A 16276-nucleotide genomic window follows, 5' to 3' on the forward strand; every position below is an offset into this window, starting at 1 on the left:
CCTCGGAACGGAAGTGAGCGGGCCGTGTTTCCAGCCGGACCGCGCGCGGGGGCGGGGAGGGGTTTCCGCTTCCGGTTGGGTGGAGAGGCCGGACGGAGGTCAGGCCGGACCGGCCTCAGGTAGGCTGAGGCCCTCCCTGGGCCTCAGAATAATAATAATAATAATAATAATGATCATAATCATAATAATCATAATCATAATAATGATGACGGCTGGCACATAATAATAATAATGATGATGATGACGGCATTTGTTAAGCCCTTACTATGTGCCAAGCACTGTTATAATAATGATAATGATGACACTTGTTAAGCGCCTACTATAATAATAATAATAATGGCATTTGTTAAGCGCCTACTATAATAATAACAATAATGATGGCATTTATTAAGCGCCTACTATGATAATAATAATAATAATAATGGCATTACTATGTGCAAAGCACTGTTCAAATAATAGTAATGGCATTTGTTAAGCGCCTACTATAGTAATAATAATAATGATGGCATTTATTAAGCGCCTACTATAATAATAATGGCATTACTGTGTGCAAAGCACTGTTCAAATAATAATGGCATTTGTTAAGCGCCTACTATAGTAATAATAATGGTGGCATTTATTAAGCGCCTACTATAATAATATGGCAATACTATGTGCAAAGCACTGTTCAAATAATAATGGCATTTGTTAAGTGGCTACTATAGTAATAATAATAACGATGGCATTTATTAAGCGCCTGCTATAATAATAGTGATGGCGTTACTATGTGCAAAGCACTGTTCAAATAATAATAATGGCATTTGATAAGCGCCTACTATAGTGATAGTAATAATGATGGCATTTATTAAGCACCTACTATAATAATAATAATGGCATTACTATGTGCAAAGCACTGTTCAAATAATAATAATGGCATTTGCTAAGCGCCTACTATAGTAATAATAATAATGATGGCATTTATTATTGTTATTAATAATAATAATAATAATAATGGCATTACTATGTGCAAAGCACTGTTCAAATAATAATGGCATTTGTTAAGCGCCTACTATAGTAATAGTAATAATGATGGCATTTATTAAGCGCCTACTATAATAATAATGGCATTACTATGTGCAAAGCACTGTTCAAATAATAATGGCATTTGTTAAGCGGCTACTATAGTAATAATAATAATGACGGCATTTATTAAGCGCCTCCTATAATAATAATAATGCGATACTATGTGCAAAGCACTGTTCAAATAATAGTAATGGCATTTGCTAAGCGCCTACTGTAGTAATGATAATGATGATGGCATTTATTAAGCGCCTACTATAGTAATAATAATAATAATGGCATTACTGTGTGCAAAGCACTGTTCAAATAATAATAATGGCATTTGTTAAGCGCCTACTATAGTAGTAATAATAATGATGGCATTTATTAAGCGCCTACTATAATAATAATAATAATGGCATTACTATGTGCAAAGCACTGTTCAAATAATAATGGTATTTGTTAAGTGCCTACTATAGTAATAATAATAATGATGGCATTTATTAAGCGCCTACTATAGTAATAATAATAATAATGGCATTACTATGTGCAAAGCACTGTTCTAATATTAATAATGGCATTTGTTAAGCGCCTACTATAGTAGTAATAATAATGATGGCATTTATTAAGCGCCTACTATAATAATAATAATAATAATGGCATTACTATGTGCAAAGCACTGTTCAAATAATAATAATGGCATTTGTTAAGCGCCTACTATAGTAATAATAATAATAATGATGGCATTTATTAAGCGCCTACTATAATAATAGTAATAATGGCATTACTATGTGCAAAGCACTGCTCAAATAATAATAATGGCATTTGTTAAGCGCCTACTATAGTAATAATAATAATAATGATGATGGCATTTATTAAGCGCCTACTATAATAATAATAATAATAATGGCATTACTATGTGCAAAGCACTGCTCAAATAATAATAATGGCATTTGTTAAGCGCCTACTATAGTAATAATAACAATGATGGCATTTATTAAGCTACTATAATAATAATAATGGCATTGTTATGTGCAAAGCACTGTTCAAATAATAGTAATGGCATTTGCTAAGCGCCTACTATAGTAATAATAATAATGATGGCATTTATTAAAAGCCTACTATAGTAATAATAATAATAATGGCATTACTTTGTGCAAAGCACTGTTCAAATAATGATAATGGCATTTGCTAAGCACCTACTATAATAATAATAATCATGGTACTTATTAAGCACCTACTATAATAATAATAATGATGGCATTTATTATTATGTGCAAAGCACTGTTCAAATAATGATAATGGCATTTCTTAAGCGCCTACTATAGTAATAATAATAATGATGTCATTTATTAAGCATCTACTATTACAATAATAATAATTATGGCATTTATTAGGCACCTACTATGTGCAAAGCACTGTTCTAATAATAATAGTAATGGTATTTGTTAAGCGTCTACAATGATAATGACGGCATTTATTAAGCACCTACAATAATAATAATTTATTACTATGTGCAAAGCACTCTTCTAATGATAATGGCATTTGTTATGCATCTACTGTAATAATGATAATAATAACAATGGCATTTATTAAGCACCTACTATGTGCCAAGCCCGTTCTAATAATAATGACATTTGTTAAGTGCCTACTATAATGATAATAATAATGATGGCATTTATTAAGTGCTTACTATGTGCAAAGCACTATAATAATAATAATAATAATAATGGCATATATTAAGTGCTTACTATGTGCCAAGCCCCGTTCTAATAATGATAGTCATTTGTTAAGCGCCTACTATAATAATAATAGTGGCATTTATTAAGGGCTTACTATGTGCAAAGCACTGTTCTAATAATAATAATAATGGCATTTGTTAAGCACCCACTATAATAGTAATAATAATGATGGCATTTATTATGCACCTACTATGTGGCAAGCCTTGTTCTAATAATAATAATAATGGCATTTGTTAAGTGCCTACTATAATAATAATAATGATGATGGCATTTATTAAGGGCCTACTATGTACCATGCCCCGTTCTAATAATAATAATAATAGTAATAATAATGGTATTTGTTAAGTGCTTACTATAATAATAATAATGATGATGATGGCATTTATTAAGCGCTTACTATGTGCAAAGCACTGCTTTAATAATAATAATAACATCTGTTAAGTGTCTACTATAATAATAATAGTTATGGTGGCATGTATTAAGCGCTTACTATGTTCCAAGCACTGTTCTAATAATAATAATAATGGTGGCATTTGTTCATTCATTCATTCAATCGTATTGAGCACTTACTGTGTGCAGAGCACTGTACTAAGCGCTTGGGAAGTCCAAGTCGGCAACATCTAGAGACGGTCCCGACCCAACAGCGGGCTCACAGTCTAGAAGGGGGAGACAGAGAACAAAACAAAACATATTAACAAAATAAATAGAATAAATGTGTACAAATAAAATAAATAGGGTAAAACATATATACATATATACAGGTGCTGTGGGGAGGGGAAGGAGGTAAGGCGGGGGGGTTGGGGAGGAGGGGGAGAATAATAATAATAATAATGGCATTTGCCAAGCACTGTTCTAAGCATTGGGGGGAAACAAGGTGATCAGGTTGTCCCACATGGGGCTCACAGTCTTCATCCCCATTTTACAGATGAGGTGACTGATTTATTCATTCACTCGTTCAGTCGTATTTATTGAGCGCTGACTGTGTGCAGAGCACTGCCCTAAGCGCTTGGGAAGTCCAAGTTGGCAACATCTAGAGACGGTCCCGACCCAACGGCGGGCTCACAGTCTAGAAGGGGGAGGCGGACAACAAAACAAAACATATTAACACAATAAAATAAATAGAATAAATATGGACTAATAAAACAAATAGAGTAATAAATCACGCGAACTTATTACTCTATTTATTTATTTTATTTGTCCATCCGTGCAAACATATATACAGGTGCTGTGGGGAGGGGAAGGAGGTAAGGCGGGAGGGATGGGGAGGGGAAGGAGGGGGCTGAGTGTGGGAAGGCCTCCTGGAGGAGGTGAGCTCTCAGTAGGGCTTTAAAGGGAGGAAGAGAGGTTTCTTAAATAGCCCGGCCTCAGTCCAAAAAAGCTACCCCATTGCCTCAATTGGATTGTTTTTCTTCACGTAAGCTCGCTGTGGGCAAGGAAAGTCTGCTTACTGTTATAGTGTGCTTTTTCAAATGCTTAGTACAGTGCTTTGCACACAGTAAGTGCTCAATAAATGCGATTGACTATTAAAATCGCACATAGAACTCTGATCTCTGAGCATTTTTACCTTAAATATCACAGTGCTTTGCACACAGTAAGCGCTCAATAAATACAATTGGATGAATAATTAAAATCACACGTAGAACGCAGGTCTCTGAGCATGTGCCTTTAATTCCACAGTGCTTTGCACACAGTAAGCGCTCAATAAATACGATCGGATGAATAATTCAAATCGCACGTAGAACTCAGTTCTCTGAGCATTTACCTTAAATTCCACAGTGCTTTGCACACAGTAAGCGCTCAATACGATTGGATGAATAATTAAAGTCACACGTAGCATTTACCTTAAATTCCACAGTGCTTTGCACACAGTAAGCGCTCAATAAGTACGATTGGATGAATAATTAAAATCACACGTAGCATTTACCTTAAATTCCACAGTGCTTTGCACACAGTAAGCGCTCAATAAATACAATTGGATGAATAATTCAAATCACACGTAGAACTCAGTTCTCTGAGCGTTTACCTTAAATTCCACAGTGCTTGGCACACAGTAAGCGCTCAATAAATACGATTGGATGAATAATTCAAATCACACGTAGAATTCAGTTCTCTGAGCATTTACCTTAAATTCCACAGTGCTCTGCACACAGTAAGCGCTCAATAAATACGATTGGATGAATAATTAAAATCGCACATAGAACTCAGTTCTCTGAGCATTTACCTTAAATTCCACACAGTAAGCGCTCAATAAATACGATTGGATGAATAATTCAAAACACATGTCGAACTCAGTTCTGTGAGCATTTACCTTAAATTCCACAGGGCTTTGCACACAGTAAGCCCTCAATAAATACGATTAGATGAATAATTCAAATCACAAGTAGAACTCAGTTCTCTGAGCATTTACCTTAAATTCCTCAGTGCTTTGCACACAGTAAGCGCTCAATAAATACGATTGGATGAATAATTCAAATCACAAGTAGAACTCAGTTCTCTGAGCATTTACCTTAAATTCCGCAGTGCTTTGCACACAGTAAGCGCTCAATAAATACGATTGGATGAATAATTCAAATCACACGTAGAATTCAGTTCTCTGAGCATTTACCTTAAATTCCTCAGTGCTTTGCACAGAGCAAGCGCTCAGTAAATACGATTGGATGAATAATTAAAGTCACACGAAGAACTCAGTTCTCTGAGCATTTGCCTTAAATTCCACAGTGCTTTGCACACAGTAAGCGCTCAATAAATACAATTGAATGAATAATTAAAATCACACGTAGAACTCAGTTCTCTGAGCATTTACCTTAAATTCCACAGTGCTTTGCACACAGTAAGCGCTCAATACGATTGGATGAATAATTAAAATCACACGTAGCATTTACCTTAAATTCCACTGTGCTTTGCACACAGTAAGCGCTCAATACGATTGGATGAATAATTAAAATCACACGTAGCATTTACCTTAAATTCCACAGTGCTTTGCACGCAGTAAGCGCTCAGTAAATACGATTGGATGAATAATTCAAATCACACGTAGAACTCAGTTCTCTGAGCATTTTTACCTTAAATTCCTCAGTGCTTTGCACACAGTAAGCGCTCAATTAATACAATTGGATGAGTAATTAAAATCACACGTAGAACTCAGTTCTCTGAGCATTTACCTTAAATTCCACAGTGCTTTGCACACAGTAAGCGCTCAATAAATACGATTGGATGAATAATTAAAATCACACGTAGCATTTACCTTAAATTCCACAGTGCTTTGCACACAGTAAGCGCTCAATAAATACGATTGGATGAATAATTAAAATCACACGTAGCATTTACCTTAAATTCCACAGTGCTTTGCACACAGTAAGCGCTCAATAAATACAATTGGATGAATAATTCAAATCACACGTAGAACTCAGTTCTGTGAGCATTTACCTTAAATTCCACAGTGCTTGGCACACAGTAAGCGCTCAATAAATACGATTGGATGAATAATTCAAATCACACGTAGAACTCAGTTCTCTGAGCATTTACCTTAAATTCCACAGTGCTCTGCACACAGTAAGCGCTCAATAAATACGATTGGATGAATAATTAAAATCGCACGTAGAACTCAGTTCTCTGAGCATTTACCTTAAATTCCACACAGTAAGCGCTCAATAAATGCGATTGGATGAATAATTAAAATTGCACGTAGAACTCAGTTCCCTGAGCATTTACCTTAAATGCCACAGTGGTTTGCACACAGCAAGTGCTCAATAAATACGATTGGATGAATAATTCAAATCACATGTAGCATTTACCTTCAATTCCACAGTGCTTTGCACACAGTAAGCGCTCAATAAATGCGATTGGATGAATAATTCAAATCACACATAGAACTCAGTTCTCTGAGCATTTACCTTAAATTCCACAGTGCTCTGCACACAGTAAGCGCTCAATAAATACGATTGGATGAATAATTCAAATCACAAGTAGAACTCAGTTCTCTGAGCATTTACCTTAAATTCCACAGTGCTTGGCACACAGTAAGCGCTCAATAAATACGATTGGATGAATAATTCAAATCACATGTAGAACTCAGTTCTCTGAGCATTTACCTTAAATTCCACAGTGCTTTGCACACAGTAAGCGCTCAGTAAATACGATTGGATGAATAATTAAAATCACACGTAGAACTCAGTTCTCTGAGCATTTACCTTAAATTCCACAGTGCTTCGCACACAGTAAGCGCTCAATAAATACGATTGGATGAATAATTAAAATCACACATAGAACTCAGTTCTCTGAGCATTTACCTTAAATTCCACAGTGCTTGGCACACAGTAAGCCCTCAATAAATACGATTGGATGAATAACTAAAATCACACGTAGAACTCAGTTCTCTGAGCATTTACCTTAAATTCCTCAGTGCTTGGCACACAGTAAGCGCTCAATAAATACGATTGGATGAATAATTAAAATCACACGTAGAACTCAGTTCTCTGAGCATTTACCTTAAATTCCACAGTGCTCTGCACACAGTAAGCGCTCAATAAATACAATTGGATGAATAATTCAAATCACACGTAGAATTCAGTTCTCTGAGTATTTACCTTAAATTCCACATTGCTTTGCACACAGTAAGCGCTCAATAAATACAATTGGATGAATAATTCAAATCACACATAGAACTCAGTTCTCTGAGCATTTACCTTAAATTCCACAGTGCTTTGCACACAGTAAGCGCTCAATACGATTGGATGAATAATTCAAATCACACGTAGCATTAACCTTAAATTCCACAGTGCTTTGCACACAGTAAGCGCTCAATAAGTACGATTGGATGAATAATTAAAGTCACACGTAGCATTTACCTTAAATTCCACAGTGCTTTGCACACAGTAAGCGCTCAATAAATACGATTGGATGAATAATTGAAATCACACGTAGAACTCAGTTCTCTGAGTATTTACCTTAAATTCCACAGTGCTTTTCACACAGTAAGCGCTCAATAAATACGATTGGATGAATAATTAAAATCACACGTAGAACTCAGTTCTCTGAGCATTTACCTTAAACTCCACCTTTGGATAATATCAACGCATGACCCAAAAGACTTGGGGAGAGGACGGTAGCCGCGTCTTGGAAAAAGAAAAAAAAAATCGCTTTCTGGAAAATTAAATGTTGTTTTGAAACGAACTGGCAGTTAACGTCCACAGACAAATAAAGGAAATGGTTTGGCAGCCTTAGAAGGGATTGCCGTCGCCTTTCGAAATGTGCCTAAGAAAGCCGCCCTTGCTGTTAAAACTCTTACTCGTAACCATTCAGACAGGATTAATATCAGTATGTATTTTGAGTTCTGGGTTTGGAGATAATAATAGTAATAATGATGGGATTTGTTAAGCGCTTACTATGTGCAGAGCACTGTTCTAAGCGCTGGGGAGGATACAAGGTGATGAGGTTGTCCCACGTGGTGCTCACGGTCTTCATCCCCATTTTACGGACGAGGGAACTGAGGCCCAGAGAAGTGACGTGACTTGCCCCAAGTCCCACAGCTGACAAGTGGCCGAGCCGGGATTTGAACCCATGACTAATTTGACTAGATGACTCATTTTAAGCTTGTCAACTGTGTGACCTAGGGCAAGTCATTTCACTTCTCTGGGCCTCAGTTCCCTCTTCTGGAAAATGGGGATGAAGACTGTGATACCCCTGTGGGACAACCTAATCACCCTGTAACCTCCCCAGCGCTTAGAACAGTGCTTGGCACATAGTAAGCGCTTAATACATGCCCTTATTATTATTATTATTATACTGGGGAAGCAGCATGGCTCGGTGGAAAGAGCCCAGGCTTTGGAGTCAGAGGTCAGGAGTTCAAATCCCGGCTCCCCCACAGGTCTGCTGTGTGACCTTGGGCAAGTCACTTAACTTCTCTGGGCCTCAGTTACCTCATCTGTAAATGGGGATGAAGACTGTGAGCCCCCCGTGGGGCAACCTGATCACCTGGTAACCTCCCCAGCGCTTAGAACAGTGCTTGGCACATAGTAAGCGCTTAACAAATGCCATTATTATTATTATTATTACGTCATAGAGTAGCAGCGTGGCTCAGTGGAAAGAGCCCGGGCTTTGGAGTCAGAGGTCATGGGTTCAAATCCCAGCTCCGCCACATGTCAGCTGTGTGACTTTGGACAAGTCACTTCGCTTCTCTGTGCCTCAGTTACCTCATCTGTAAAATGGGGATTAAGACTGTGAGCGAGCCCCCCGTGGGACAACCTGATTAGCTTGTAACCTCCCCAGCACTTAGAACAGTGCTTTGCACATAGTAAGCACTTAATAAATGCCATTATTATTATTATTATTATAATCTATAAAATGGGGATGAAGACTGTGAGCCCCCCGTGGGACAACCTGATCACCTGGTAACCTCCCCAGCTCTTAGAACAGTGTTTGGCACATAGTAAGTGCTTAACAAATGCGATTATTATTATTGCCTCATCTGTAAAATGGGGATGAAGACTGTGAGCCCCACGTGGGACAACCTGATTACCTTGTATCTACTCCGAGGCTTAGAACAGTGCTTGGCACATCCTACTGAGAGCTCACCTCCTCCAGGAGGCCTTCCCAGACTGAGCCCCCTTTTTCCTCTCCTCCTCCCCATCCCCCCCACCCTACCTCCTTCCCCTCCCCACAGCACCCGTATATATATTTCTACAGATTTATTACTCTATTATTACCTGTACGTATTTAGTATTTATTTTGTTAATGATGTGCCTATAGCTTTAATTCAATTTGTCCTGACGACTTTGACACCTGTCTACATGTTTGGTTTTGTTGTCTGTCTCCCCCTTCTAGACTGTGAACTTGTCGTTGAGTAGCGACCGTCTCTATATGTTACCAATTTGTACTTCCCAAGCGCTTAGTACGGTGCTCTGCACACTGTAAGCGCTCAATAAATACGATTGCATGAATGAATGAATAGTAAGCACTTAACATGCCATCATTATTATTATCATTATTATTTAAGATACTGACCTTCAGCTGCCTGAGTCTCATCCCTCCCAAGTGCTAGTGGAGAAGCAGCGTGGCTCAGTGGAAAGAGCCCGGGCTTTGGAGTCAGAGGTCATGGGTTCCAATCCCGGCTCCATCACTATTCTATTTATTTTATTTTGTTAATATGTTTGGTTTTGTTCTCCGTCTCCCCCTTCTAGACTGGGAGCCCACTGTTGGGTAGGGACCGTCTCTATACGTCACCAACTTGTACTTCCCAAGAGCTTAGTACAGTGCTCTTCACACAGTAAGCGCTCAATAAATACGATTGATTGATTAATTGTCAGCTGTGTGACTTTGGGCAAGTCACTTCACTTCTCTGGGCCTCAGTTCCCTCATCTGTCAAATGGGGATGAAGACTGGGAGCCCCCCATGGGGCAACCTGATCACCTTGTAACCTCCCTAGCGCTTAGAACAGTGCTTTGCCCATAGTAAGCACTTAATGAATGCTGTCATTCATTAGAGAAGCAGCGTGGCTCAGTGGAAAGAGCCCGGGCTTTGGAGTCAGAGCTCGTGGGTTCGAATCCTGGCCCCGCCACAGGTCTGCGGTGTGACCTTGGGCAAGTTACTTAACTTCTCTGAGCCTCAGTTCCCTCATCTGTCAAATGGGGATTAAGACTGTGAGCCCCACGTGGGACAACCTGATTACTTTGTATCCCCCCCCAGTGCTGAGAACAGTGCTTTGCACATAGTAAGCGCTTAACAAATGCCAACATTATTATTTATTATTAGTAGTACAACCCTCCACCCCCAGTAAGCACTCAGTAACCTTCAATTTGAGTATTGTGCTAAATGTTTTACTTCATCCTTTTTTTTTTCCTTCCTTGCCATTCCCTTAGTTCATCATGCAAATCCCACCCTTTTTTGGGTATATTTCAGGTAGAAAATGGGACACGGTCATGACCACGGCCCCGAGAAGCTGGAGCTTCCCGATTACAGACAGTGGAAAATAGAAGGAACACCGTTACAGGACATCCAAGACAAGCTGGCTAAGAAAGGCCTCAGGGACCCATGGGGCCGGTAAGAGGAGCGAAGCCTCTCGACGCGACCATCCTATTCATTCTTTCATTCATTGTCTTATTGAGCGCTTACTATGTGCAGAGCACTGTACTAAGCACTTGGGAAGTAAAAGTTCATTCATTCATTCATTCAATCGTATTTATTGAGCGCTTACTGTGTGCAGAGCACTGGACTACCTCCTTCCCTTCCCCACAGCACCTGTATATATGTATATATGTTTGTACATATTAATTAATTAATTAATTTTACTTGTACATATCTATTCTATTTATTTTATTTTGTTAGTATGTTTGCTTTTGTTCTCCGTCTCCCCCTTTTAGACTGTGAGCCCACTGTTGGGTAGGGACTGTCTCTAGATGTGGCCAACTTGGACGTCCCAAGCGCTTAGTATAGCGCTCTGCACACAGTAAGCACTCAATAAATACAATTGATTGATTGATTGATTGACTAAGCGCTTGGGAAGTCCAAGTTGGCAACAGATAGAGCCGGTCCCTACCCAACAGCGGGCTCCCAGTCTAGAAGGCGGGGGACGGACAGCAAAACAGAACATGTGGACAGGTGTCAGGTCATCAGAATAAATAGAAGTAAAGCTAGATGTGCGTCACCGACAAAAGAAATGGAATAGTAAATATGTACAAGTAAAACGGAGTAATAAATCTGTACAAACATATAGACAGGTGCTGTGGGGAGGGGAAGGAGGTAGGGCGGGGGGGATGGGGAGGGGGAGAGGAAAAAGGGGGCTCAGTCTGGGAGTCCTACAACTCCCCTGGACCCTCAGCGGCCCCCCAAAATTAGAAAAGACCCAACATCGGGTCTCTTTGGTAGGGTAGCAACTCTTCAAGGGAGAAATAGAGGCCGTGAGCAGGTGGGCTATGCCCTATTTTTATAGGCCACAGTTGGCTGCCTATAAAAGTTGCTCTGTGTAATAATAATAATAATAATAATGGCATTTATTAAGCGCTTACTATGCGCAAAGCACTGTTCTAAGCGCTGGGGAGGTTACAAGGAGATCAGGTTGTCCCACAGGGGGGCTCACAGTCTTCATCCCCATTTTGCAGATGAGGGAACTCAGGCCCAGAGAAGTGAAGTGACTTGCCCAAAGCCACACAGCTGACAAGTGGTGGAGCCGGGATTTGAACCCATGACCTCTGACTCCAAAGCCCGGGCTCTTTCCACTGAGCCACGCTACTTCTCTACTTATTCTATGCTACTTCTTCTCTGTGTGTGTCCAAGACCCTTTGGTCTCTGTTTCCCCCCCACCCTACCTCCTTCCCCTCCCCACAGCACCTGTATATATGTCTGTACAGATTTATTACTCTATTTATTTTACCTGTACCTATTAACTATTCTATTTATTGTATTAATGATGTGCCTATAGCTTTACTTCTATTTATTCTGATGACTTGACACCTGTCCACATGTTTTGTCTTGTTGTCTGTCTCCCCCTTATAGACTGGGAGCCCGTCGTTGGGTAGGGACCGTGTCTGTATGTTGCTGACTTGTACTTCCCAAGCGCTTATTCATTCATTCATTCATTCAGTCGTATTTACTGAGCGCTTACCGTGTGAGGAGCACTGTACTAAGCACTTGGGAAGTCCAAGTTGGCAACATCTAGAGACGGTCCCTACCCGACAGCGGGCTCACAGTCTAGAAGGGGGAGGCAGACAACAAAACAAAACATATTAACACAATAAAATAAATAGAATAAATATGTACAAGTAAAATAAATAAATAAATAGAGTAATAAATATGTACAAACATATATACAGGTGCTGTAACGGTTCTTTCTAACGGTTCTTCCGTTACGGTTGCCACGGTCTCTATCCATCTAGCTGCCGCTCTGCCTCTTCCACCTTTTTTCTGGATTTTTCCTAGCATTAGTGTCTTCTCCAGAGAGTCCTCCTGATGATGTGTCCAAAATATGCTCATCCAAGTCCAGTCATTAGGCCTTCCAAAGACTGTTTTGGCTTAATTCGCTCCAGAATCCATTTGTTTGGTCTTTGGGCAGTCCATGGTATTCGCAAAAGCCTTCTCAGTACCACATTTCAAAAGAATCGTTGTTCTTTCTATCCTGTATTTTCACTGTCCAGCTTTCAGATCTATACATTGTCACCATAAAATTGACAATTTTTGCCTGATTACCAGAATACAGACCGTGAGCTCCACTTGGGACAGGGACTGTGCCCAACCCGATTTGCTTGTATCCACCCGAGCACCTTAGTTCAGTGCCTGGCACGTAGTAAGCGCCCAAGTACCACAGATTATAATTATCATTATTATGGAGAGCAATGCCATTACTGGGAAGAGCAGTTCATCCGGCTCCTTAGACTGTCTTTCGTAGTCCTGTAGACGGTCAGCTCGTTGCAGGCGGAGAACATGTCTACCAATGAGAAGCAGCGTGGCTCAGTGGAAAGAGCCCGGGCTTTGGAGTCAAAGGTCATGGGTTCAAATCCCAGCTCCGCCAGTTCTCAGCTGTGTGACTTTGGGGCAAGTCACTTCACTTCTGTGTGCCTCAGTGACCTCATCTGTAAAATGGGGATGAAGACTGTGAGCCCCAAGTGGGACAACCTGATCACCTTGTAGTAATACTAATAATAATGATGGCATTTTATTAAGCGCTTACTATGTGCCAAGCACTGTTCTAAGCACTGGGGAGGTTAGAAGTTGGCAACATATAGAGACGGTCCCTACCCAGCAAGGGGCTCCTAGTCTAGAATCAATCAATCAATCAGTCGTATTTATTGAGTGCTTACTGTGTGCAGAGCACTGTACTAAGCGCTTGGGAAGTACAAGTTGGCAACATGTAGAGACAGTCCGTACCCAACAGTGGGCTAACAGTCTAAAAGGGGGAGACAGAGAACAAAACCAAACATACTAACAAAATAAAATAAATAGAATAGATATGCACAAATAAAATAAATAAATAAATAGAGTAATAAATATGTACAAAGATATATCCAGGTGCTGTGGGGAAGGGAAGGAGGTAAGATGGGGAGGATGGAGAGGGGGACGAGGAGGAGAGGAAGGACGGGGCTCAGTCTGGGAAGGCCTCCTGGAGGAGGTGAGCGCTCAGTAGGGCCTTGAAGGGAGGAAGAGAGCGAGCTTCGCGGATGGGCAGAGGGAAGCAAAGCGCTGGGGAGGTTACAAGGTGATTGGGTTGTCCCACGTGGGGCTCCCAGTCTTAATCCTCATTTTCCAGATGAGGGAACTGAGGCCCAGAGAAGTGAAGTGACTTGCCCAAACTCACACAGCTGATGTGGCGGAGCTGGGATTTGAACCCATGACCTCTGACTCCAAAGCCCCAGCTCTTGCCACTGAGCCACGCTGCTTCTCCCTTCACTTCACTTCTCTGGGCCTCAGTTCCCTCATCTGTAAATTGGGGATTAAGACTGTGAACCCCCCGTGGGACAACCTGATCACCTTGTAACCTCCCCAGCGCTTAGAACAGTACTTTGCTCATAGTAAATGCTTAATAAATGATATTATTATTATCATCATCATCAATCATATTTATTGAGCGCTTACTGTGTGCAGAGCACTGTACTAAGTGCTTGGGAAGTACAAGTTGGGAACATAATTATTGTTAATGGAAAAATGAAGATCTGTCATCCAGTTATAATCCCTGACTGTCTCTTGGGTTTTGTTTTGTCTTCCCCTATTTCTTTCCAGGAATGAAGCTTGGAGATACTCGGGTCAGTACGCAAAAAGCCCCACTTTCATAGGCGCCATAGCCAGAGGATTCAAATGGGGGTTCGCCGCCTTCGTGGTAGCTGCGGGAGTTGAATATTTCCTGGCCGCCGGCCAGGAAACCAAGGGACACCACTGACTGGAGAACGTCACCGGTCCACTCTCGACTGGACTCTGGTTGCTTGTCATTGTTCACCTTTAAAGATCGCTAGTAAAGTTTACCCGATAGTGTGCCTGCCTGATTTTATTATCTAAACCCTCCCCGCCCCCCCAAAATTTCCAAATTCATGTGAAATGGATAAAGCGGACCCGTCGGAGGGCCAAGCCCAAAATATACACTCTCAGATTTTTGTCTGGACGATCGTCTTGATTGGGCTCCTCTCTCTCAGCAAGACAGGATGTCTAATCAATCAATCAATTGTATTTATTGAGCACTTACTGTGTGCAGAGCACTGTACTAGGCGCTTGGGAAGTACAAGTTGGCAACACTACCCAACAGTGGGCTCACAGTCTAAAAGTCTTACGGGCTCTGAATTTTAAGAGCTCTCAAATTTTCAGTCACCCAAGTCAATCTCCCTTGGAACACATGTTGTACTCCCACGATTAGCCTTCATTTTCCTCTCCACAGTCGCCCGCTCTTCCAGAATTAGAGCTTTAGCTTTCCCTTTCGCGTTCCCGAAGGTTCCTTTTTCCTCCCACCTTTGTCTCCCTTTGACTGCAACAAACTGAGAAGGAAAAAAATCACGCTTGAGGCCATAAACAAAGTGGAGACTGAGATTTTTGAAAAATGGGTTTTCGTTTCCGCAAGCACAAATAGGACGGTAAGGTGAAGCTTCTGAGATGTATATCCGGAGAAGCAGCGTGGCTCAATGGAAAGAGCACGGGCTTGGGAGTCAGAGGTCCTGGGTTCAAATCCCGGCTCCGCCAGTTGTCAGCTGTGTGACTCTGGGCAAGTCACTTCACTTCTCTGGGCCTCAGTTCCCTCGTCTGTAAAATGGGGATTAAGACTGTGAGCCCCACGTGGGACAACCTGATCACCTTGTATCCTCCCCAGCGCTTAGAACAGTGCTTTGCACATAGTAAGCGCTTAACAAATGCCATTATTATTATTATATATATATCAAACATCGAATTTCTGAATCCTCCCTACGTTCTTAGGTAAAGAAAAACCAAGATAGGAAACGTACTTGGTTGAATAATACCAAACTTGAGTGGTATAATAATAATAATGGAATTTATTAAGCGCTTACTATGTGCAAACCACTGTTCTAAGCGCTGTGGAGGTTACAAGGTGATCAGGTTGTCCCATGTGCGGCTCACAGTCTTAATCCCCGTTTTACAGATGAGGTAACTGAGGCACAGAAAAGTCAAGTGGCTTGCCCAAAGTCACACAGCTGACAAGCGGCGGAGTCGGGATTTGAACCCATGACCTCTGACTCCAAAGCCCGGGTTCTTTCCACTGAGCCACGCTGGTATCTTTGCTTCTCCTCCATTAGAAAAGATAACTAATCTTTTCTGAAGTCACCTTTCCTTCAATCGTTAAGCTGAAAATCGTTGCTTGGATTCCCCCGGGAGCTGCAGGAAATATGATTTGCTGTCACTTTCGCTGTATTTTCTGCTTAGATCAAGATCAATTCAACTTATTTTTCTGTGGAAGCTTTTTTAAACGAGGCTGTTCTCCATGCTAGGGCATTTTCTGTGCCTGTCGTTTAGTAGTGAATGACAAAGGGAGAAGAGGAAATTGCTCAACTGATTCATTTCCAGCTTCCTTT

At 40.8% G+C, this 16276-nt stretch overlaps 1 protein-coding gene across 1 annotated transcript; it reads left to right on the forward strand.

Annotated features, from left to right (window-relative positions):
* Window positions 1-56: 56 nt before the first annotated feature.
* NDUFB3 (NADH:ubiquinone oxidoreductase subunit B3) lies at window positions 57-14735 on the forward strand. Its single transcript, XM_038748839.1, has 3 exons — window positions 57-119; window positions 10677-10817; window positions 14487-14735. Exons 2-3 carry the CDS (start codon window positions 10684-10686, stop codon window positions 14641-14643), a joined length of 291 nt encoding a protein of 96 aa, XP_038604767.1. The 5' UTR covers window positions 57-119; window positions 10677-10683; the 3' UTR covers window positions 14644-14735.
* Window positions 14736-16276: the final 1541 nt, after the last annotated feature.

The sequence above is a fragment of the Tachyglossus aculeatus genome, chromosome 7 (genome assembly GCF_015852505.1).
Source record: "Tachyglossus aculeatus isolate mTacAcu1 chromosome 7, mTacAcu1.pri, whole genome shotgun sequence".
Classification (NCBI taxonomy): domain Eukaryota; kingdom Metazoa; phylum Chordata; class Mammalia; order Monotremata; family Tachyglossidae; genus Tachyglossus; species Tachyglossus aculeatus.